The sequence below is a fragment of the Sinohyriopsis cumingii genome, chromosome 18 (assembly GCF_028554795.1).
Source record: "Sinohyriopsis cumingii isolate HCF-2022 chromosome 18, ASM2855479v2, whole genome shotgun sequence".
In the NCBI taxonomy this organism is placed as follows: Eukaryota; Metazoa; Mollusca; class Bivalvia; order Unionida; family Unionidae; genus Sinohyriopsis; species Sinohyriopsis cumingii.
Genome location: NC_142978.1, coordinates 57998723 through 58024749, shown reverse-complemented (window position 1 = coordinate 58024749; position 26027 = coordinate 57998723). Strand labels below are relative to the sequence as shown.

Here is a 26027-nt window from a genome sequence, read left to right as displayed (position 1 = left end):
CACTTAAGTTACTATCAGACAAGATATATTTCTTATTAGCTTTAGTCTGAGCATGAAATGTGAATGAGCTATATGCCCTTTCCATTGAACTGACCTATTGTTAGTTAAAATCGGTTGGTTCAGTGGTCCTCTTGACACAGCCAGGATTTGTAGCTAAAAATATTTTACCATCTTAAAGGTAATCTATGAGTCATCATTCACATGCTCTCTTCCTTAGATTTGTCTAGATTAGGCAAATTGTTCTCATGCTACTTGAAATGCAGAGACAAGTCATAGCACACACAAATGTCATTTTTCTTCTGGTGAAAGCTAGGAAACAAGATACCACCCACCAATCCCCTTGCTTCGTGGCTGAAATGGGTTACATGCTTGATGCACACGATCCAAGTCACCTCAGGATGATCACCGCTTATGAGTTTAGAGCAGTCTCTGCAAGCCTTGTATTCAGACATAACATTTCAATCAGATTTGTAGTTGAAGCTGTTGAATCAACCTTCTCGAGTTTTATATCCCAAAGATTTAGCTTCACAGAGGCAATCCTTGAATTTGGTAGGACTGGTGGTAGCAACCCAGAACACTACCAGACCCAATTAAAACAATCAACACTGCCTATCAGTTTCACAGGATTCACCAGTGAATTTTTTTAGTTAAGACTATTTCAATAATTGTCTTCTTAATATGCTTGGGTCATACATCAAGTGACCATAATCTGTGTTGCATTTGTAATTCGGAACATGGGTTATTGTTTGCATGGGGAATCCAGCCATCATACCCTAGAGGATACCCAAGGTAGAGGTCAGATGCTCAGCATTCCCTCCTCCTATTACATATTCTCCTTATGTAATGTCATTTGGGGACATATTTTTAGGTAAATTGTTTTTCTCCCAGAATCACTTTACTTAAAAACCCTCCCAACCACCCTGCCATGCAGGCATCCTCGTTAGTATCTTGCTCAGTTAAAAACTAACAAGAACTAGTGTTGGAAATGTGAGGTAATGGGTAAGAGTTATTGTCCTTTGTCCACGTGAGATAGACATATATAAAAAGAGAATTTACCTATTTTTGTAGAGCTGGATTTTTTTGTGTGAGTAGCTTTTTTTGTGTGAGTAGCAAGCTAATATTCCTAACATGACATGATTGTGTAAGTATTCTCAGAGAAACACAGCTTTCTTAAAGTTTGCTTTCTCAGCACAGACCAGTATCTGAACTCAGACAAGAACCAGATTAACGACAGAAACAACCAACAGATTACTGCATAATGTTTATACCACTAGGAGACATCTTCTGAGGAATTTGATGTCAGTAGAGCTATAACAATGAATCAGGCAGAAAGAGATATGGAAATCATAATTTGAATGGTTACTAAATATTGAACTATGACCAGTCATTTCCAACTTTCTCTTTCTACTATTATTTTGGTGATAGCAGTAAAACTACCCCAATTTGATAAAATCCTGATAGTAACACAGAGAAAACCAGCAGATTGGTATGGGCCCTCTTAAAATGTGCATAATAGAAGTTGATTTCAATAGAGTTTATAAGGATGGAGCTGTGAGAAAGAGAGATGGATGTTTGAGTGTTGAAAAACATGACCTATGACCATCTCCCCTCTTATTTTCTGCAGCCACCTTATTTTGGTGATGTGTTGGGGGGGAGTACCACCATTTGATAAATCCTGACAGCATCAGTGAGAAAGCCAGCAGATTGGTAGTAGGCACAGTTAAAATTTACACAGTAGAAGCAAGTTTTGTAAGTATATTTAGAGAAATAAAAAGTGAATTTCCATCGCTATCTCTTGTTTCTCTTGCAGAAAGCAAAAATACAAGGCCTACCTAGCTCTTGACTCTTTAGAGAGAGACCTCAACGACTTGGCTCAGCTACAAAGGTAAATAATGTGTAATATATAGGGATGGATGGGTACCCAGCCTCACCGGTTTTTGCATTGCTCGGTAACTGGACCATACATTTCCCTACCTGTCCATTCCTAGTAATCTCATAAAATGTTGTAATACTTTTCATAATAGAATAATTCTTTTGACTTAATTGCAATTTTAAAATGATTTTTCTTTCGTTTTCCATTATATATAAGTGCTGTAATTAATACCCTATAATTATGCTTCCTATAATTACATTGTCTATCTGTCAGCAGTTTGTTTTCCACAAAATAACTTGACTGGGAATTGTGGAATTTAAACCAATATATATGTTTGCTTCTGTATATGGATGCCCTGTTATTATTTATAGTATTTATATTGACCTTGATAACCCATTCTCCTAACTTGAATTTCTACTGCTTAATTTTCCCAAGGCTTTTTGGACCGCATGCAGATTTTGGTGTGCAGCTCTACATTGACAAGTCCTCCAAAGAGTATGATCTCCTGCATTTCAAAGCCACGTGTACAGTTATTTGCCTTGATGAATATCTGCCTGAATTTGGTTTCCACCGCCTGACTTTACCAGTCTGTTATATTTGCTACAAACTTGGTTGGATAGTGACTTTATATTGATGAAATTTTGAATGAGTTTGGTTTGGGTATTCCATGATGTCATTTAAGGGAGTTATGTTCCTTATTGCCTGCCTTTGTTCTGTTGGTTCCAGATCATATATTTACCATGTTTCTTTAGATTTCTGTCAAACTTGGTATGTTTTTTTATATCCTCAGTTTTACTATGATGTCATGGCTGGTGCTTAGCCAATCAAAACATCTCTACCTGACTCATTCAAATATGTGACTAAGTTTTTATCCATTTTTTCCTGTAACTTTTGATTGTGCAAAAAATATTCTAGAATGCCATTTAATATTTTAGTCTAATGAGAATTTTAAGTAAGATGAAGGGTAAAACCTGAGTGAACCAGATGTATTCACCTACCATAAAAATGTGTCTGGCATGGTATGGCCTGATTTGTTAAAATTATGGATTGATTAGACCTTTAATGACTTTGATTTCCAGCAATCCATGACATCAGTTATTCCCCTTGATTGTCGTATGTAAAATGATGGAATGAATAATCAATGCAAGGCTTGTTTGGTATTTGAAGACTAGAAGTTTATTATTTGCTTTCCCAAGTGGCTTTCACTTTAGCTATAGTACCCACAATCTTCTAGTTAAGCTTGAAACTTACATTCATGATGTGTTTATCAAAAAAAACTTTTTATTGGTTCTTTTCTCCAACATGTAAAGGGCCTATTATGCAACATAGAAGTACAGAATATGAATGACCTGCATGATTTGGGTCTAAAAGGCCGGCTTCACACTTTTATATCAAACTTATTTGCAGATAGGGAATTTAAGATATGAGTTGGCTCCATCATCTCTGATATGTATGAGCAGGAAGTGGGTGTATTCTTCATGCGCATCAGCATATTAGCATTTCAGTTATAATTAGAAAGTAATAGCTCCAATTTATTGCTGGTTGGTAATCTTATCATCTCTAATTAATATTTAAATAATGTATGGAGTTATTCTTAATGTATTTTTATTTTTTTAAATGGCATTTCGTTTGTTGATCTTGATTTTTCCCTTTTGAGTTCAACATATATATGTTGTTGTTGTAGTAGGGTTTAATGCCATTTTTCAGCACAAGATAGGCTATACATGGTGGCCAGTATAATTGGTGGAGGAAGAACCCAGGAAGAACCACCGACCCACGAGAAGCTACTGGCAGGCTTTCTCACATACCAACGTTAGCCGAGGCTGAGACTCGAACTCATGCAGACAGAGGTGAGATGGCAGTGATCCGTAATGGCGAGCGCTTAAGACCACTCGGCCACTTGGCGCCCAACATATATATGTACCAAATATGGTAATTTCATAAGATTATATTCACATTTTGCAAAGCAGTTATTTTCTATTTTCAGCTCTATCAATGGTGTTGCTAATTACATCCACAAATCTCCATTAGGAATTCTCCTGCAAAGAAAAGGAGGTAAATATAACTTTTTATAGAGTATTTAATGAAATTAACAATAATAATATAAATCAATAACAAAAATAATGAAATTTTTCCCAGCTTGTTAAACTTTATGGAGATACACTTGGTCAGAAGTAGTGGTGTGTGGAAACTTATATACAATCACACCTTGTCAACTAATGAGGAGACCATATTGAAGTAGTATTTGTATACAGGTACATTTGAATTAATTGATGTATAAATTGAACCTGTGAAACTTATTTTACAGGTGATCCTTATATGAAGGTAATCACTATAACAGGTTTAACTGTATTTCATACATTGGTTAGCATTATCTCAGAGTTTTTCATCATGTTTAATGTTTTGTTATGTAATTTAACAATGAAGAGGATGCAGTTTGCATCAACATCATAACTGACACTATGATATGAATAAGAAAAATCTTTCTTAATTGGTCTTAATTTATTATGACTAAACCCAAGTGCAGTAGTGATATTTTTAGTAGTAATTTGTCAGTTCGAACCCCAGCCGAGTCATACCAAGGACTTACAAAAATGGTACTAACAGCTGCTTCGCTTGGCGCTCAGCATTAAGAGGTTAGTGTTAGGACTGGTCGGCCTGGTGTTGGGATAATGTGACTGAGTGGGACATCATGCTACATGTCTGCGGCATGATGCCTCAGTGCTAGACATCACTGTAAACTGTCACACTGCAGACATCGTAGTGATATGACTGAAAAATTGTTAAAGCTATGTTAAAAGTCCAAATCACACACACACACACACACACATTTGTCAGTGCGAGTATGTGTGACATTGGAGCTGATCCAGTGACCAGATACAATAGCAGAGGCATTAGTCTCATTTCCATAAACACACTCTTGGGCCAGCAGATGTCATTGTTGTCCAATTCTTATAGTCTGTGTATTATATATTTTAGCTGCGGTCAAACCTCTTTATACTGGCTGACTTGAAAACTGCACAAAGCAGTCTTGATCCAGGGTACCCATGTTACCGGGAAATTGGGAAAAAGTCGGGAGAAATTATAATTTTTTCCTGACCGTGAAAAGTCCTTGAAACAGTTAGGTAATTCAGTCATAACTGAACTGATCCTGCATTCAATTTTTTAAGTTCTGACCAGAATATTTGGAGGTTGCAATATGGATTATTTGCCATACACATATTTCGTGAATAAATCCAAACAATTAGTGCATTAGATTCGTCTAGCAGAATTTCCTTACTTGGAAGGTATGAAAACTAGTCTAGCATAACAAGAGGCCAATATGGTGGCGGCAAAGCTCAGCCATTTACCAGATGACCTTGGTTAAATTCTTTCTTAAATTGAGTCATACCTGCATGTAATCGATATGAAAATTATTTTCACAGAAATTGAGAGCATTAAAATCCTTATGTATTTAATCTGCTGAAAGACAAGACAAAAATATTGTGTTCATGAAATTTGACCTGGTACTCTGTTATGTGTATTTGATTTAATTTATATCTGATTTGTTTTTTTAAAGTTTTAAAATCTTTCTATTTTTTTTTTAAATTTCATTATACGTCAAAATAATGTAGTTCTGTTTACTAAGAACTCGTACCTTTTCCAGAAAACAGTTTGACCATGACTGTTCATTTTTGTAAACATAAGACCTTAATTCAAAATTAGTAACAGCCATGGGAACAAGTTTTTTTAAATATATTTTTATTGTGGGAATAATAAGGTTGAGATCGAGGCTGTGATAGATATGTGACCCTCGACTTGTAAATAGTTTTTATGGAAGTAAACAACTTTTATTCTCTGAGTAAAATGATTGGTTCTTATCAAGGACATATATCTTTTTTATATGTAAACATGATCATGTGACCTTTATTCATGCATCTGTTTTACATATTATTCAAGTTTTAAACCATTCCTTACAGAGACATCTCAGTCTTGGCTTAAAAACGCTTGACGTCAAGTCGTTTCCTTCTGTTGTAGCTAGTTTTTGAGTTATATGTTAATTTTTCTTCAGATAATTTGATTCTAAAAGATTAATTTGTTTGCCTGGAAATGTTTTTGTGTTCATACAGAATTCTTGAACAAAGACATTTCTTAAAATTTTTATTTGGATTTCCAAAACCGGAGGATTATTTATTGTGATTCAACAAGGAACTGTAGACAACAACATTGAACAGGATACAACATATGTTATCGCCTTCCATCTTGGATTCTTTGTCAGGAATCAGACTTGAAATCATTAGAACATTCTGTTATTAGGACTTTTAAAATTTTATTCATGGATTCTTGAAATCATCAGAACATTCTATTATTAGGACTTCTAAAATTTTATTCATGGATTATTCTTGCATTACTTTTTGGATTTGATTCTTAAAGTTCTTATTTTTTCATTTTTACTGAATTTTTTCAGGGAAATAAATATTTGTTATATTTTTCAAAGCTTGTTGTTTTCACTCTTTCTTGTGTTACTGTTTATTTGAGCCTAAACACGTAACATAAGAACTTGGATTTGCATTACTAGTCGCACAAGATCACAAATCTCACAACCCACATTTTCAAATGTTATATAAAAAAAAAACATGAAATAAAAGTTGTATATTGGATGTAATAAAAACACAAAAGCAGAAAAGAAAGCAAAATTCTCTACTTTTATTCTGTGAACAACTCAGATTTTGTTGTATCACGTGACTACCACATTGATGTGCTCTCTAGTTGATGAATCTGACTGGCCAGATTGCTGTATCAGTGGCAGGTTTCTTGTTGTTCTCAAAATAAATACGTTGAGAATAATATGTTCTTTCTGGTTTTTACAAAAGGTATCTGACTTTCATATAATTGAATTTTTGTACAACATTAAAATGGAGTTTTGTTGTTGATTTCACATGACTTGAATTTCCCGTTTAGTTGTTTGAGATTGTGAAGACTTGTGACTAGTAATGCAAATGGCTAGTACAGGGTCAGGTTTAATCTATGCTGTAGTTTCGTCTGGTCTGTCAGTGGATTAAAGACATAAAGAATATAATACTTGCCATTTCTGAGAAAATAAATATTTTCCTATTGATTTCATGCAGGTATAAATCATTATAACGTCATTTAAATTTGCATGGCCCTCTGGTAAACGACTACCATAGACTGCTACCACACAATGGCGGCAAGTTATACATTTTTGATATGCAATTGCTCTGACCACACCCAAACCTAAATGGCCAAATGTGAAAAATGGGGTGGAATATTTGGAGGAAACACGGATTAGAAAATGGACTGCTATTTGTTTTTAAGCCAATTTTTTTGTCCAAAATGTCAAATCTCTGAGCTGAACTTTGGTGTGAAACTATTACACAGTGAAATGTAACTTGAAACATTGGTTTCACATCTTAAATAGAATGCAGGAGAAATGGGAAATTGTCGTCCCTTGTATTATATATTAAAAAGCAATAGGAGCCCCTGTATCAGTACAGGTTTGGGGTCTATTTTATTGAATCACAAGAAGACAAGTTGATTTTACAGCAAATTGATTCCTTGTTTATTCAACAATGTATAATTTTGAAGATTCTTTGTCAATTTAAATGAACCCTTTTGTTAATGTTTTTTTTAACGATGGATTTTTAATCTAATCATCTTAAGGAGTGTAGGTTGTTTGGGATTTTATTAGCAGAGATAAAATCAGGGTTAAACTTTTTTTTTTACAAGATAAGATTCTAATACTTTGCTTTTCTTTTGTTGTTTTTTTCATACTGTTATAGGAAATGTTTAGTTCATATAACATCCATCTATATTGCTATAGAATTCTTTAGAATTAAAGCTTTGAATTGAAACAAAATTAATTTATGTTCATTATGTTGTTTCCACATGGTAAAATAAAAATTGTATTAAATACATTGAAATGACTTTACATGCATGTTTCTACATTTATGATTTTGTAAGTGATCATCTTAACATGACTTATGTTTTGGAGAGTCTTGAAAGACAAACATCGTTAGATTTAGAAATTGCATACGTCAAGTGAATTTTAATTCCCTTCACTAAAGGTCCTATGTGAACCTTGAACAAATTATTTTTATCCTGGAGAAACCCTGGAAATAACCTGGATGTTATCTTTAGAAAAGTGTGGGGAACCATTTTGATTGGTTGGTGGGGAGAGAAATTAGGAGATTAGGTGTGATTGTTCAAAAAGTCAAAATAAAAGGTAATATTTGGCTTGTAATTTAAGGAGGGGGTAGAGTACATATTCACCACCAATAACCTGTGCAAGCTGTCTGCAAGATTCCCATGATATTGAACCACTTGGGAACTAGTTCATTAATTCTATGCAGCAATAGTTAAAATATTTCATATGTGAAAAAATACATGTATGCAATTTTTAACTGATTATAGAAAATGGTCATTGAAAAAGAAATTTTATTTAAATGGAGAGCAGTATATTAAAGTGTACCTTTATTAAAACTAGTTCAGTCAATTTGTATCAGCATAAACTTTGGCCATACCCCTCAATACATGTGTGTAGAGTTTGAAATCTTTGCTTTGGTCATGTTACAAGCAGGGCCTTTTGTTAAGATGATATTTATTCTCGGCAGATCTAAACAAGTGTTTGTGATGTATAATACAATAATTTAGTTTTGTTTCCATTACCAAAGAATTAGTTTATCTGTTTTGTTTTTCATGTCAAATTACTGGCTTCAACTTTCCTTGTCTGCTTATTTATGTCTCGTCATTTTGTGTGAATTTTTGTTCCACTTACATAGTTATTTTAGTATGTTAGCACTTAGTGTCCCATCAAGTGTTCCTGTGCTTGTTTTATCATGTCCAAAAGAAACACTGGGCTATTGTAATGAGGTTAAGGTCATTTGGTAGGGTTTGTTGAATTTAAAGAACATTCCAGCATCAGAACTCAAGCAAAACTGACGAGTAGAAGGGGAAAGCTTTCTGTGGGTATTAATAAAGTTAGGAGGGATGCTATTTATAATAGGTGCATTTTTTTAAGAAGGAGCACATTTTGGATGTAAAAGGTATTTTCCATGACCAAAGGGATTGCTGACAAAACAGAAATTTTCTAATTTGTCCTATTTAGATATACCAAATAATAATACATTGATTAATAAAATACAAGACTGTTTTTTAGAGTGATCTAGAGTAGGGCACTGAGGGCAAATAGAATGGCATTACGGACTAGGGTTGGTTAGTGCCCCACATATTTTTATTTAGTTGAAGCACTGGACCCTAGTATGACCTTTTTAATAGAACAGTCCTAAATACTTACCAATTGTTTTCCCACCCCATTTACAGATGGGTTGGTAATATCTTATGTTGTATGACGATTCTTATTTTGCAGGTCATCCAATGAAGTTGATCTATTTTGTATCACCCTATGATCTGCTGAACAAGAAAACCAGGTCTTCCTATCCAATGACAGTTGAAGGTAGAGTTGAGAAAACAATGTTTCATTCACATGACTGTAATTTTTTTACAACTCTGAATTATACATGGATATATTGACCTTCTTGCATGCTCGGCACACTGTGAAAGGTGCATATATTCTTTGCCTGATTTGTGCATCTCTCCATCTATATGTCCATCATATCTTTAAGTTGTTTTTGTTAGGTCAGTGTTTAGGCATTGTTACAAGCGAGGTCATGCAGTTTTTGTGTGTGTGGAAGTGTCTTGGTTTGTACTTTTCATCCCACCAAACATAGACCACTTTAACCCATATTTAAATGCTTCATTGGGTTTGGTTAAGTTTTATGGTAAGGTAATTTTCCTTGGAAATGTTGCCTATAGAAGATTGAAACATTATTGGATGTATCTCGATGATTAGTGACATTTTCTTTGCAGTCAGTTGTAGAGTGGTACATGTCCATGCTCCAGCTAAAAGAAAAATTAGCCGGTATTCATCCTTGCCTTCTCATATTCCCAGACTCTGACTGTGAATCATTTTCACCACCATAAATTATGAGCATGCAGAAAACATAGGTCTTTTTGATAGTCGATTTATGTGTCACCTAACCTCATATCTAAGTCCTTTGAATAAATCAGAGCCACCTATACAAGAAAACTAGTGGAACCGTGACTTAAGCATCACAGAGACAAAAGTTGGAGCAATTTATCTCAACTGGTTTTCTTGCCTGAGTGGCTCTGTTTTTTTTCTAACAGATAGACTAAAAATTAATGCAGAAAATCTTAACTTATCCACATGTCTTTGGTATATTATGTTTAGATCGTACCTACATGTGCAGACTTTTCAAAAGGTTCATTAAGAAAGAGACAGTTACCAGTGGTATAGGGACTGGTCATCTTCACATCCATCATGCCATCCACTATGCTGTATATTAATTGGAGGGGGGAGCACCACTTACAGACAGCTCCGGTGGCCTAGTGGTTAGAGCATCTGTCTCGGATGAGGGAGGTCATGGATTCGATCCCTGGCCGAGTGATCTCAAAGACTTACAAAAATGGTACTAACAGCTGCCTCGCTTAGTGCTCAGCATTAAGAGGTTAGTGATAGGACTGGTTGGCCTGGTGTGACGATAATGTGGCTGGGTGGGGCATCATGGTACATGTCTGCGACATGATGCCCCAGTGCTAGGCATCACTGTAAACTGCTATACAGCAGACATCGTAGCGATATGACTGAAAAATTGTTAAAGCTATGTTAAAAATCCAAATCACACACACACCACATACAAGTCAATGATACTATAATCTTGGTCTTGTAAGCCAAACATCTAAAGAGAAATCTTAAAACTGAATGCTTTTTTACCTCAGTAAACTGCTTAACTGATAATGAGAACTAAATTTTCTATTTAAATATGTTTTTTTGTGTTTTTTTAAATCTCAGAATTGAAGGGGGGGGGTCCTGGGTGGCTAAATGGTTCAAGGTGATTGCCTTTTCATCTCACTAATACATCTCCCCTGTCCACATGGGTTCAAGTCTCAGCTCCGGCTAATGTGGATATATGAGAAGTTGCCAGTGTCTTATATTCTTTATCTGCCACATGTACCAGCCACAATATATAGCATGTCTTGTGCTGAAAAAATGGTGTTAAATCCGCAAAACAACCAACTTTGAAGCCAGTTTATATAGTTATGGATAATGTAAGTAAAATAAACTACTTATAACATACATCTGATGGGTAGAAATATGAGGACATGTTCTGTTGAATTTGTGATGCATCAGTCTGAGGTTTGTTATTTCTCCAAGTAAATATATCATGCAGAACATGGTTATCGTTAATAACAAACATTCTCCTGAATCAAAATACAACACTATCCAATAGGCTACTAAAATAAGTGGACTAGATAGACATTTGATAGTTTACCTGACAGACCATGATTTTGAGTCTTATGGTAATAAACAATATAATACAGACTTGGAGGGTAAATAGCAAAAATTATGGAAAGACAGTTGGTATGGTAAAATCCAGATTCTGACTTTTCCGTCTTTGATTCAGATCTGGGTTTTCGTATTAAGTGGAATTTTCCAGGGAACCAGACTAACTTTACAGGATTATCTCGGACACTTTAAACTACATATTTTTCATGCAAAATATCTGCATGATTAAGCCATTTGCATATAAAAGTTTCTAAAAATGCCTTCCAACTACATGTTCAAGAGAAAAGGGAGAATAAGCCTCTTAAAATTTGATATAACACAAAAGAATATAAAGGAATTTTCCGTTTCTTGGGGGGAAAAAAACCTTTAATGGCAACTGTACTTAACAAACCTTTTGTTTGAACATAGCGTTTTTTTTGGCTGTGTTAGTCTCCAACACTAAACTTTTTAAATGTAGATTTTCCAACTTGACAATAGCAGTAGATATTTTGTAACACCTTACTAAAATTGGTATAACTTTTGCAAATGTATTGGGAGAAATCCTTATGCAGTTCAAACAATTAATTCTGTGATATGCTCACTTGCCCCTTTGACAATGGGGTCAAGGTCATGTTAAAAAATTGGTTACGGCCTTGGTTAAAATATTGCTTATATTTCCCAAGCCTCTTCTGAGATGGACTTTTTTCTTACTTGGTATGAATCATTATCAAATTAAGACCATTTATTCTGTGAGAAAGTCACTTGCTTCTTTTAGTTTGTGTCAAGGTCACAGTCATAGAAAATTTGCATTATGGTTTTTATGAAGTCATTTTGTGATTTTCTGGTGCACTCATTTGTTCTTATGGTCAAAATCAGAGGCATAAATACTTTATGTTAAGGTTTTGGATTTTGCTAATACTTGGCATGAATCATTATGAATCTAAGACAGCTTATTCTGCTATATATGCTTGCCAACTTGACCTAGGGAGTCAAATTCTCAGTTAGAGATAATTAAGTTGGGGGATTTGGTTAATTTGTATCATTTGCTTGGAGGAAATATATCACTCTCATGCCTATGGCATGCTGCTTACTCTCAAATTCTGAATAGTTTGTATTTCCAATAATAGGCAATTTAATATATTTATCTCTATGGGCCTTTTGGCTTGCTTTTTAAAGGGATATAACTCACATTTTAAGCCTAAGATGAATTGATTATACGCAAGAGAAATCGTTAGATAATTCAGTGCAGAGTGCTTATAAAAGATAATGCAATATTTTTTCTTTCAGAATTTTGTAATGAAAATTTTAATTACTTCTATTAAGAGATAATGAAGTTATTAATTATAATTCAGATGATGTATTTTGAAGGATATTGGTGTTCGTTTATGGTTATTTTTTATGATTCATCCTTTTGTTCCTTTGTAATGTACGATATTTTCCAAATCCTCCAAACCATCAGTATTCTTTACGCTTTGATTGTTTATATTTCCGATACCCAATGATGGAGTTCTTCTTGATGTAGTTCATACTTGGGATGATTGATTATAAAGCAAGACCAATAATGCTTTCTATTGACATTGTAGTCAAGATCAAGGGTTATAAAACAATATTTTGATTGTGGGCCTGACATGTAGACCCTGGCCTTCCTCTTGACAAATAGAAGGAGACAGGGAAAAATGTTTCTGGGTGATCTTGTTTTAGTGTAGTTTGGTCTAGAGAGATTTCATCTATTTTATAATGAAAATTGTCTTAAGGTTGACTTACTACCCCTTATAACAATTATTAACCTGAGTCCTACTACCCAACACTAAGCACCAGATATTTTGTTTCTGTAATTTTATGTTGTCTGGGTTATATTTTTTACTTCACTATATGCACATATCAGCTATCTGCATACCATCAGTAAGACCAATTGTTCTTATTGCAGCCATCACAGAAAACGGTCTGGGTCATTGTGTGACAGTATCTCTAGAACCTGCTGCATCAAATCGTCTTCAGACAATGCCGCTGATGAGCATCAAATCTGTTGGACAGGATGGAAAAAGGTTTTATTATAAAATATGATTTGTCAATAGTAGAGCATATACACTGTGGATTGATGATTAACCATTTTGATACAGTGTATTTATAGTACTACATTTGCCAGGTATGGGCACATGGCTGAGTTATACATGTACTTAACATAACCATTACAGGTTGTGAATATCTTCTGCATTTGTCACTTTAAAGAATATACAACAGGTGGTAACTAAACTCTTGTATAGCACATTGTAGCATTTTCCTGAAAACATCTCTAAATTAGAGTTGTTGCACCATGTAGTATGATCATGACAACACCTCAGTATTAGGGATATTGCACAGTGTAGTATGGTCTGATCACACCTGTCTTATAGCTATGGGCCTGATGATACCGCTGAATTATGACACTTGCAGAGTGTAGTATGGGCTTGATTGAACCTCTTATGGCTGTTGCAGAGTATAGTATAGGTCTGATTACACTGTTGTATGTTCTTGATTACACCTGTTATCACTGTTACAGAGTGCAGGATGGGCCTGATTGCACCTGTACTTTATAAGTGTTACACACTGTAGCATTCATCTGCTTAAACCTCTAGATTAGGTCTTTTGCTAATTGTAGGATGGGTCTGATTTCACCAAATATTTTTTAGGATTATTGCAGAGTGTAGTATGGGCCTTTTTACTCCTGATGGGCTGTTGCACAATGTAGTATGGGCCTGATTATGTGTGTATATTAGGACTGCTGCCAGTGAAACAGGGTACAAACTATTGGCAGCTGCTAAAAATTGAGGTGATCCACTTTCTACATATTATGACATTGCAACTATATTAAGAAATTATGTTGGACTTGTAATCCAGTTGCAGGTTTATTAACCATACAGGTTAGCTGCCTAGGCAATTCTTTGCAGAAGGCATTTAGCTACAGTACAGCTCATATATTTTTGGAACTCCACATGCCGTGGATGGGGGTGGAGAGAGAGTGGAGTGGATTAACCAAATAACCTCCACCATCTCTTTGCGTGTCCTGCAGAAGTTGCCTTGGCAGCTCACGGAGAAATGCTCTGTAACATCATGCTTTCTCATGTAGTTGTAGAGGAAGGCCACCGCAGAATGTACTTGGTCTGTATCAAATGGGTGTGGTTTACAGTATGACTCCTGCAAACATGCACTTTAGAGATTTATGGAGAGAGGCATCAATTTATCTACATTGTTATCAGATGATGATACACATGTGCTATGAATATTATGTAATAGATACAATGCCAAATAAAATTTTAAATAATAATAACATAGATGCAGTGCCTTGAACTGTACCAACACTACTGTACTTCTTTCATTTATAAAAGGGCTGCTTGACACCATTTGCAGTAAGTTTACGCTTTTACTTTATTCGAAGAAATCTGAACAAACTTATGTCCTGACTTAACAAGACCTTGTTGATCTACTCTTGAACAGAGCAAAATATGTTTAAACATGAAAAGTAATCCTCTGAAGTATGTCTACTTAAGTTCCCAATGACAGCTGCTTCTGTTTAAAAAAACAACATCACAACAGTCAACTCTTAAATGCAATCCACTTATTTTGTCCTTGAAAAATAATGACCCAGTCACGAGACTGAAGTTCAATTCTGACTGTATGGGACTGGTCATTTAATCCTCTCAGTACAGTTTATAGTGATGTCTAGCAGTGGGGCATCATGCCACAGACATGTAGCATGATTTCCCACCCAGTCACATTATCCTGACACCAGGCCGACCCGTCCTAACACTAACCTCTTAATGCTGAGTGCCATTTTTGTAAGTTTTTGGTATGACTCGGCCAGGGATCAAACCCACGACCTCCCGTATCTAAGGCGGACACTCTAACCACTAGGCCACCAGAGCAGTTATATTTTTAGAGAGAGAGAGTGAGTTATGTTGTGCAGGTATGCAATATCCTATTTCAAATTGAAAAAGTATGGGTCAGATGACAATTTGTAAGTACATTTTTGACCACCACATTTTTTTTATTTGACCACCAGTTCTGACACCATTTTTTTTATTTATTACCCCCAATTATACACCCCTGGGGGATACACTAGTTGTATGTTGCACAATATAATTTGTTAAGTATCGTATGAAATTCAGGAATATTGCACTGCTTGCTGTGAAAAGAATGATAATGAATGACAGACATCAAAACATTTTGCAACAAATCACATTAATATTTGACCGATGTTTAATAATATTGCACAAAATCTGACAGATACCTGCACGGGCAGGTTCAGATCGGGTCAGGTGATGGGCATGGGGTGGAAGGGGTCCAAAATTTTGAAAGGGCCCTAACTTTTTTCACAAGGGAACCATAGCAAAAGTATGTTTGTATATTTACTCAAAGTATGCACAATACCCAATAAATGTGCACAAGAATAAAATGATGATCAAGTTGTCCAGTTGACAAGTGACTAAGTGTGCCTGTTTGCACGTTATTTTTAGGAGGGGGTGACTGATCCGGTCCTTTTGAGTTCTCAGTCATATATTGTACTATTTCTTCTGACATCACATGAGTATAGAGGGGTTCCAGAAGAACAAGAAGTTGTATTGACTTCGGTTTTCACCAAAAGACTTATGACATCTATCTTGACTTAAATGAATGTTGTGACACCCAATATGAAAATCTTGTTATCATTACAGCACCCATCCAGCAAACCATCCAGAAAATTTGTTCTGAAAGTACATGCACATTGGTTTAAAAAATTGATCTTACAGATGTAGTTCAGTTACTGATTGACTTGGTGTTGTTGGCTGTATATGCTTCGATTCGTGTTGATCTTTCAGACAAAACATGCTATAAATGAATGATCATGTTGGGTGTTTCATATGTGCTTATAGAGTTGGTAGTTGTGTTTTGTATTCTTGGCTGTGTAAGCTTCCACTGATATTGTGTACTCAGATGAAATGTTATAAGCAATTGATCTTGACAAGTGTTTGATATCTGCTTATATACGTGGTCCTTTTGTTTTTACCATTCTAGTGATTGGAGTTGGCAGTTGGAATAGTTTTATTTTTTATTTTGGGTATTTGCAAGGGTAATCCACAAATTAAATACCTGCAAATGAAACCCACAGAAATAAATGATACTACAGCACGCTAGAATCTCTGTTGCATCTATGTGATATTTGGGATATAGTACAATTATCATCTGCATATTAATGAGATAATATTGCACTTGATTGGTTGAGCTTGAACTCCCTAGAGGCCATATTTCTGAACAGATTTTTGTAGACTTGTTTTTTGTAAGCTTATATCAAGATCTTGGATGAGTTCATTTGTGAGTGACATACAACACAGTGAGAACTTGTCTTGCATCTAAAGTGTCTGAGCTATTCCACAAAATTAAACATGTCTACAGATTGTCCATAATCGTATCACATGTTGTAAGTCATATGTTTGAACAATGGTGTTGGCGGTGAATCATTATGCATACACTCGAACCTATCTGGCGGGATCACATTCACATTAGGATAGTAAATTCCTCAATTTTTTTATGTTAACCCTTTCAACACTGCAGACTGGTAAAGCATCCAGAAACAAAAACTTGCTTATGATGCTAAAGACCAGTATACTGTTTTCATTTATTTTGTCTCATTTTTACAATATATTTTCTGATTGGGCAGTATTGTGGGTTGACCATTTGTAAATAATTATTTCTTAGTGTGATTCATTTGCATAACATTTGATATATTCAGACTTTGAAATAAGTTGTTAACAAGAAAGTTTTTTCTAATACATAGATGTTCATCTTCTAAGTCGCCTATGTACATCCAAAATGGCGGACATGTTGGATGATGAGTCTGAATTATCAGGGAAAAAAATGATCGATGTTGTTGTTGTAGGGTTTAGCACCATTTTTCAGCACACGATAGGCTATACATGGCGGCCAGTATTAATGGTGGAGGAAGAACCCGGGAAAACCCCAGAAAGAACCACTGACCCACGAGAAGCTACTGGCAAACTTTCTCACATACTCACATTGGCTGAATCTAAGACTCGAACCACGCAGACAGAGGTGAGATGGCAGTGATCCGTAATGGAGAGCACTTTAGACCACTCAGCCACTCAGGGCCCCGAAGAAATGATTGAAAATATGGGTATTTTGATCTTGTAAATATACACGAAGAAGACAGGGAATGTTTGCAATAAGATGACAATCAGTACCTTAAAGGCTTTGAAGTCACGAAAGTACACTAAACCTGAATTTTGTCAACGGACTAAATCTCATTTGGATTGTAATATACACAGATTTTCTGAATGCATAGGTCCAGCATGATGCTTGATGAGTCTTGATCACCTCTTGAATACTTTAAGATATTTTATAGTGACTATATTTTCTGAAATAGCAAGATTTTCAAATATGAATGTACACCGGAAGTGAGAGACTGACCCAAATTAATGAAAAGGTGCTTGGACTTGTGTCACATTATCTGAAATATAAGCTTTTGTAGATGTTATATAAAAAATATGAAAGTTATGATTTTTGACAGAGTTAAATGTATTGGTAAAAAAAGTGAGAAATTCTGGCTTGTTGGGTCAAATTTTGGCAATATTATATCATGTGACGTGTTTGTCCAGGTAAAACTATACCTGCATTTCAGTGATGATACATGTAATCTTGGCCTTTAATTAAATTAAGCTGCTGTAGTCAAATTCAAAGCACATTTTTTATTCATATCAATTTCCTTAAAGAATGTAAAACCTTGTGTATTTACCTGTAATAATATTGTTCCCCACATGTGGCTTTACCAAATATGGGACATAACATTGCATTTATTCAAGCCATGAATTGGAAGAAAAAAGCAGACCACAGTCTTCTTTAAATGCTTCATTGAACATATTTGATTGAATATCATGAAATTTACCGTTAACTTTCCTTTTAATATACTGGTATATTCCCCTGTGTGAGACTAAACTTGTTTATGTTGTTTTTGAGCATATTTTCATAGACCTGAGTTTGTCTTCTTTAAAATGGTGCCATATAATTATTCCATTCACAAGAAATAAGATAACTGAAGCTGCTGAAAATATGTTAATTACATTTATTAAAGATCTTAAATGTTACCTAGTGTTGAATGGTAGTCTTTCCATTATAGTTATAGTGCTGAAAGTTTGGATAAAATATTTGATTAGCTTATTTATTCCTCATCATTTCTTTTATCTTGCAGTCTACCATCATTTCAAGGGCTTAGTACCATGAACAGTTGTGTGTTGCCAGCTAGTTTTGTTCTTGTCCTGCCCCAGCCTATTCCTGTGTCCAAGTCTGTAATTAAAACCATTCAGGAAATTACAGGTCAGTTGCTATAATTGTATCAGTCTTTACAACAATATTTCAAAGTATAGGTTTCAATTAGTGAAAGATTCTTACCTTTCAAGAAATTGTTGCTACTAAGGCTGCTATGTTGTCTAGTATGGAATGAGTGTAATTGTTTATAAAATTTGAAACCATGGAAACAAAAGTGGCCTGTGACTATCCTTGACTTCACGACTGCCCAGTTCATGACCTGGTATTTTCCTCTGTTATTATTTACAGAATCAGTGTCATCAAAAGAAGCAGAAAGTAGTCTTTGCAAAATTCAGCTTCTTGATGTACCAACAAAGATTATTCAGGGGCGTGTTATTATTGTTCATAGTCATTATAAAATGAGAGTATGAATGTTCGTGTAACTGATGATTTTATGGAATACTTTTATTTATCTTACAAACTCATCTTTTTATTTCAGAACTTGAAGTTATAACAAAAGGGGAGGAGAAGTCCTTATACAACTTAATATTAGAAACTTTTTCCAAGGGAAAGGTGAAAAACAATGAATTGTATGTGGTAAGTCATTTGTCTTCATGTGTCTTATTTCAAGATTTAATTAAAAAGTTTGTCGCTGTGTTCTGCTTAGTATGAATTAGTAACAGTCTTGATATCTCGTTGCATATGTGTAAGATAATGCATGTCTTACATTCATTAAGCTTGCTATCAGGGTCCCTATTTAGAAGTCCAAGAACAGCATTTACAATTAGTTCATTGTAGACTATTTCTCTTGCTTTATTTACTATTATTTCTTTGGACAAACGGGAGTTTTATCAGTAAACCAAAAATAGCTAGATTTTATGGATAAATAATATTCTCGAACGAATTAGTTACAGCTTGTATCATAGTTACTGCTGTGGGCATGGTTAGGGTCCAGCACACATACCTAACATAACTAGATTAACATTGTTCATGACCAGTTGTGTCATACAACCTAAATAACCTCTTCAGGATCATATAGGCTATCTTGACATTTTTGCTACTGCAGTTCTTCCAAAATGTAGGGCCATGTCAGCATCTGCTTTTCACTAAAATACTTCTTGTGATGTCTTATTTATCCTAAAATGAAAATGGTGGGAAACTTTATGACAGCTGTTTCAGAAATCTTGTAGCTGATTGTTTCAGCAAACTTCTTATGATGTCCAGTTGGTCTAAACGAAAATGGTGTTAATCTAACATCTAATTTGGTCACCATTTTGGCAGTTTTTTTAATTTAGGTGCTGCTCCTTCAGGTTGGATAGTCATATTAATATGGCATTTTCAGAATAGACTTAATGTAACAACTAGTTGGTCCTAAATAAAAATAGAGCTGATCCAATGTCAGATATGGCTACTACAGCAGCCATCTTACAAATCTTTTGTTATCATTACTCCTTCTAATTGAAAAATAATATTGACATGAGGTTTTCTCCAGAATACTTCGTACCTTGCCAGGTTGGTTCTCTCTGAAAATGGTGCCAATTTGACTTCCAGTATGACCGACATGGGTCTATATTGAAAATCATATTTAACTACTCTTCAAGAATACATTGTGATACCAACATTGGCTTTTCACCAAAAAACTTGTGATGTCTAGTTTGTCATAAATGAGTATGGTGCCAATCTTGTATCCAATGTTGCCACAATAACGGCCATCTTGAAAATCATATTATCACTGCTCCAGAATGGATAGTATATTGACATGGGCTTTTCACTAAAAGAGTTATTGTAATATCTAGTTGTCCTTAAATGAAATAGTGCCAACCTTAATCCAGTATGACTGACACAGTGGGCATCAGGAAAATCTTTTCACTCGATAATATCAGAAATGGTTTTAACACTCAGAAGATACAAAGAAGACACAGTCATATCTTGGATGTTGGGAAACATTTTTTGTCCAAAAAGTGCCAGTCAGTTTGAGTGTATTTTGTTAAAACTAATTTCTGTTGCAGATGTACCGTATTTACCGCATATGTTGGGACACCGTATTTGTTGGGACATCATAAATTAATTTTAAAAGTAATCTTTTTGTGCACTGTATGTTCTGGGACACATCATTTTTTTCGAGTCGTAAGTTGTGGGACACCTTTTAAATCATTCGAAAATTACATGTCGGAAATTGCAGTCCAACTGAAATTTTATTTTTTAAATATAAAACTGTACTTGAGATAAAACTCTTTAATCCACTGCAGCAGCATCTCATCAACACAACCCTTCTCCTGCACACGTACGGTCTATTATTTTGGTACATGAATACTTTGTTAACTTTCTCATACCGTGAAAAATTGTTGGAGGCAACACACCACCTGAAGTGGAAACTGCAAGAACAAAAGGAAGATTTTTTTCAAATCTGCACTAGTCTTGCTAATTCTCACACTTTTGATGCCCATCTTGTTGTCATTCCATCCAGGAATGCGATCAAAGTACACTAGAGTTTCATCCATGTTAATGATCATATTGTCGGCGAAATGATCTGTTTCTCTTCTGGCCATCACGAATTCATCATGTGATTTTATTTTCTCCAAATCTTCTGGATGATGCTGGGTCATCGATGTTCGCGCACAAAGCACTATATTGTGCAACTTTAAAAACTGTTCCGTTGTTTTACTTTATTGTCAAACTTTTTGTGAATACTGTTGAAAAGGAACCAAAGTTAGCTTCCATATCTTGGTCGTCTTTGTATATTCAAAGCTAAAAAAATAAATCGGCACACTTAAAAGAATCCACTAGTCAGCATCTGAGGTCAGCTTGCTTTGCAATAAAATAACCATTGTATTGATATCCTTTAAAAAAAAATTGGCTTCCGAGTCCAAAGTTGGCTTCCAACGTCTGCTTGCTTTGTAATAAAAATAACCTTTGTCTTTGATGTCCTGTCGGCAAGTTCAGAGAAGTTTACTGCTGGCTGCCTGTTGTGTTTATTTACCACCAGGGCTTATATGTGCTTGGCATCTTTAGTAATAATCAATACAAAGGTGCACTGATGTCTGCAGGTAAATATTAATGATACTTATGTAACCCACGCTGGCGAAAAGATTGTCATTTGCACTCAAGTGAATGTGTTTTAAAATAATGATTTTTATTTACAAGATACTGGCATACAGTATAGTTCTCTTCTGGCCTTAATGAATTCATCACATGATTTTACTTTCTCCAAATATTCTGGGTGACGCTGGGTCATCGACATCTGTGCACAAAGCACTATATTGTGTCACTTTGAAATTTGTTCCATTGTTTCAATTTATGCTTCCATATATTGGCCGTCTTTGTATATTCACAAAAAAAAATCGGCTCATTTCACAGAATCCATAGTCAACTTCCGATGTCGGCTTGCTTTGCAATAAAATAACCTTTGCATTGATATCAATTACAAAATAAAGTAACCGGGGTCGGCTTCTGAGATCGCCGCTTTGTAATAAAAATAACCTTTTGTCTTTGATGTCCTGTCGGTAGGTTCAAAGGAGTTAACTGCTTGCTGCCAGTCGTGTTTATTCACCACCAGGGCTTATGTGTGCTTGTTATAATAAGGATAATTATGTAACCCTAGCTGGTGAAAAGACTGTCACTTGTACTCAAGTGATTGTGTTTTCAAATGATTTTTTTTTGCGATATTGTCATACAGTAGACCAGGATATAATTCAATCTTGATTATTTTGCAACCAACACCGTGTCATGCGTGAATGGCGTCTTCAAGATATTGGTTGACTATTTCCCTCTTGTATGCAATTTTGTTGGTTCCAGTTTTCAGTCGGATAACATGTTCAAACCTTTCAGCACAACCACACAATTGTTGCTCATTGTTCATGTCAGTGAACAAAATAGTGTGTGGTATCGGACATAATTGATGCACACTACAGTATGGATGCCTACGCTACTTATACGGATTTCGTGGAAATGTTTTATTCTTTAATGCTCATGTTGAGAAAAAGGAATAAATGATAACAACACAAGGTTAGTTTCTTTCTTTTTATAATCAATTAAGCATTTTATTTATCTATTTTATTGCGACGTGCAGTTGGTGGGGGGGGGAGCACAAATGCAGTATCAATTTATTTCGTTCTTAAGTCTTGGGACATATGATCAAAGTGAAAAAATGTTTCACCATAAGTTCTGGGACAGAAAAAAAAATAATTATTTTATCGTGTCCCAACATATGCGGTAAATACGGTATTTTAATTTATCATATATTCAGTGCTGTCAGTTGCATTTGATTTTCATTAAAGCATACTTTTAATAAGACAGGATTAGAAAAGTCAAAGTTCATTCCCTTTCACTGTCTTGAAAAGCCAACTTTGGTCAGTGTATTTCCATTTTACTCAAAAAGAGCAAAAAAATGAAAGGACACAATGGATGGAAGTGATAAATGCAATATTTGACTATGTTTTTTAAGACCATAAATAAAAATGGCAGGATGATAGAAAAAATGCATACAGAATGCAAATGGAATGCATACAAAATACAGATGGAATGCATACAGAATGCAGAAAAAATGCATACAGAATGCAAATTGTAAGCATACAGAGTACAATTGGAATGCATATAAAATGCAAATGGACAACATATGAAATACAGGTGGAAGGCATGCACAATGCAAATGAAATGCATGCAGAGTTCAGTTGAAATTCATGCAGAATGCAAAGGAATGCATACAGAATATTGTTGTTGTGGGTTTAATGCCATTTTTCAGCCCACTATAGGCTGTACATGGCAGTCAGCATAACTGGAGGAGGAAGAACCACTGGCCCATGGGAACCTACTTGTGAGCTTTATCACATACCCCTATTGGCCAGGCCCACTTTACACTTCAGATCACTCAGCCACCTGCAATCCCACATACCCAATTCAAACAGAACTTGGATTAAATGCAGACAAAATGCATTTTGGTAAAATTACCCAGGGTCAGTATATAGTCCTGTCGTATTTGGAGTTAGTTTGTATGGTTTGTTTTAATGGCTAGTGTAAACAATGATGCCTGAAAATTCAGTAAAGTAGATGACATTTGGAGTTGTAAAAAAATCACCAACAGAACTTAAAGAGAAATCTGTAAATACTGCTTGATTGTTGTAGTCATAATGTCATGGCTGCCTAGAAAAAGTAAATTCTAACTGAGAGTCCAACTCTTCCTTCTAATTTCATTATATGTTCTAAATGTTATATAGCACCTGCAACCTCATATATAATGGAGGAATTTTGTGTCATCTATGGAAACTGATACCATGGTTAGTGGGGTTGTTAGTGGAAAGATTCTTACATGAGATTTTGTGGTGGTTCATGTACAAGACATCATTCCCTCAGTGTTCTTACTTAACATTATATGTACTTTTGTATTGCATCTCTAATCTGCAAACAATATACACTGACTCTTATTTCTTTTTCTTTTCAGACCTTACCAGACCAAAACCATGTGTATTATTTAAATAATGTTTCTGGAGGGTGTCTTGGTGAGATGGGAGCCATTGTTACCAAAATTCCCTTCACACACCCAACAAGTGTGGCCAAAGTGCTTAATGCCCTACGACAACAGCTTCTGTTTAATACAGTCATCAGCAGTTGTATTCGGCATTCCGCTAGTCAGGGTAAGAGTGCAGTTGACATTACATGCTAATGATCATTTTTGCACTGTAATATAATATCATACTAAAATATCATCAAGTAATGTATGGCTTTCAATCACATATATAATGAATGCAATCTTCACATGTTTTCATCAGACATAAGCTTGTTAATCACATAGAACAATGTAAATAGACAGTTTAGATCTTATATGGTGCTTTCAAAGGTGCTGCACCTTGATCTCCAGAGTCTTTCTGACCTTTCTGTGATGCACCAAGCTCTTCTTATGGAAGTCTCCTGAAGCTGAATACATGACATATGGTAACATTTTTCTTTTGGGCATCAAATTCGCAGCATTAACCATAATTTTTCACTTTCAGCACTAACTCAAATGTACTAGAATGCCCTCTCCTCTAGAGAAGGTGCTCTCAGAAAAGATTGTACCATGCTTAGAATGCCCTCAGTCAAATGGCATCCTGTCCTGACAGGGTTCTTGTGACATTATTGTTATTATGCAATTGAATTTAGTTCCTAATCCCTTCACCAATATTGCTTTTGGAGTGTTCCTATAAGCATTCAGTTCCAGAGGACCATACATCTCAGACTTTCTTCAGATTTGTTACCCAATCATAATACCTTAAGAGAACTACTACCACCTCACAAATCCAGGCAAAAACATATTAGATGAAAAGCTAAATGACACCTGCCAACCTAGCTGGCAGTTAGAGTGGTCTCCCTTTGATATAGGGATTGGTGCCAAATCCAGTGATACTTCAATTACTACTCAAGAAGCACACACTGTACAGACAGAGAGGCCTCACAGTCTATATGCAGGTAGTTTGGAAGGTTTGTAAAGAAAGTTGAAAGAGTGTTCTTTTCGAAGGGAAGTATATTCTTGTATTTATATGGACGCTTTTTTACACATTAAAAAAAAAGCAGTAAAGGTTATTTGCCATTTTAGTATCATCTCTTTAATTCCACTCATTGTATAAATTTGAGAATGTTCTTGAAAAGATCACCACTGCAAATAGTTTAAGAATACTAGATGTCCAAGACGTACATGTCCTTTCCTTATTTTCTATTTATAGCAACTGCATATGACACATTTCCAAGAAGACAAACTGTTTTCTTCAATTTTGTCTTGTACCTGACTGAATCATCATATTGATAACATAAATAGTGGACCAGTCTATTCTTTTAAAGAAAATGGCACTAGATGTTAAGCGAAACCAACAAAACCTTTAAAAGAATAATATGAGAGTAATGTAATACAGCACTTAGATTGAGCACATGCTTATTGCAAAACTCATGACTTCGTGTTCATTCAGTGATTCAGTGAGGGTAGACATGTAGACTAGTTAAAGTGCTGAACATAATATAATGTCAGTATGTTTTGCTGTATTCTGGTTCTTATCCACATGAATTTTGCCCATTTGTGATGAGAATATTGACCAGCTGCAGGTTAGTAGCAAAAATAAAGTACATTTTTCATGCAGTATGCTATAATTATGGCATGTAATATATAGATTACACTTTTTATGCTCATAATATTGTTTTGCCGCTTATGTTAGCAATCATTGTGCTTATACACTTCTCAGGGTTGGTATTTATGTAAAAGCCAGAGTTCTTGAGAATCAGTTTGGATAAAAGCAACAGAGAAGGGGATAATTCTGCCACAGTTTTTCTCTATGCCATTAAGGGGATCATTCTGCCCCAGTTTCTCTCTATGCCATTAAGGGGAGCATTTTGCCCCAATTTCTCTCCTTGCCATTAAGGGGATCATTCTGCCACAATTTCTCTCTATGCCATTAGATAAGATCACTGGCAGTCAATGGCAAATCCTTTCTAGCTTTCACATATGCCTGATGGAACGGCGTAAGATTACATAATATCACATATTCTGTCCTCACATCTGCACTGGGGAAAGAC

At 35.2% G+C, this 26027-nt stretch overlaps 1 protein-coding gene across 1 annotated transcript in view; it reads left to right on the top strand.

Moving 5' to 3' along the window:
- Nucleotides 1–26027, top strand: part of LOC149776726 (uncharacterized) — a 111852-nt gene that overhangs the window by 47890 nt on the left and 37935 nt on the right. Inside the window, exons 7-13 of the mRNA XM_089941250.1 lie at nt 1811–1885; nt 3861–3928; nt 9240–9326; nt 13144–13261; nt 18436–18560; nt 18991–19088; nt 23929–24121. Of these exons, the coding sequence (XP_089797376.1) occupies nt 1811–1885; nt 3861–3928; nt 9240–9326; nt 13144–13261; nt 18436–18560; nt 18991–19088; nt 23929–24121 (764 nt within the window). The remainder of the gene's footprint in view (nt 1–1810; nt 1886–3860; nt 3929–9239; nt 9327–13143; nt 13262–18435; nt 18561–18990; nt 19089–23928; nt 24122–26027) is intronic.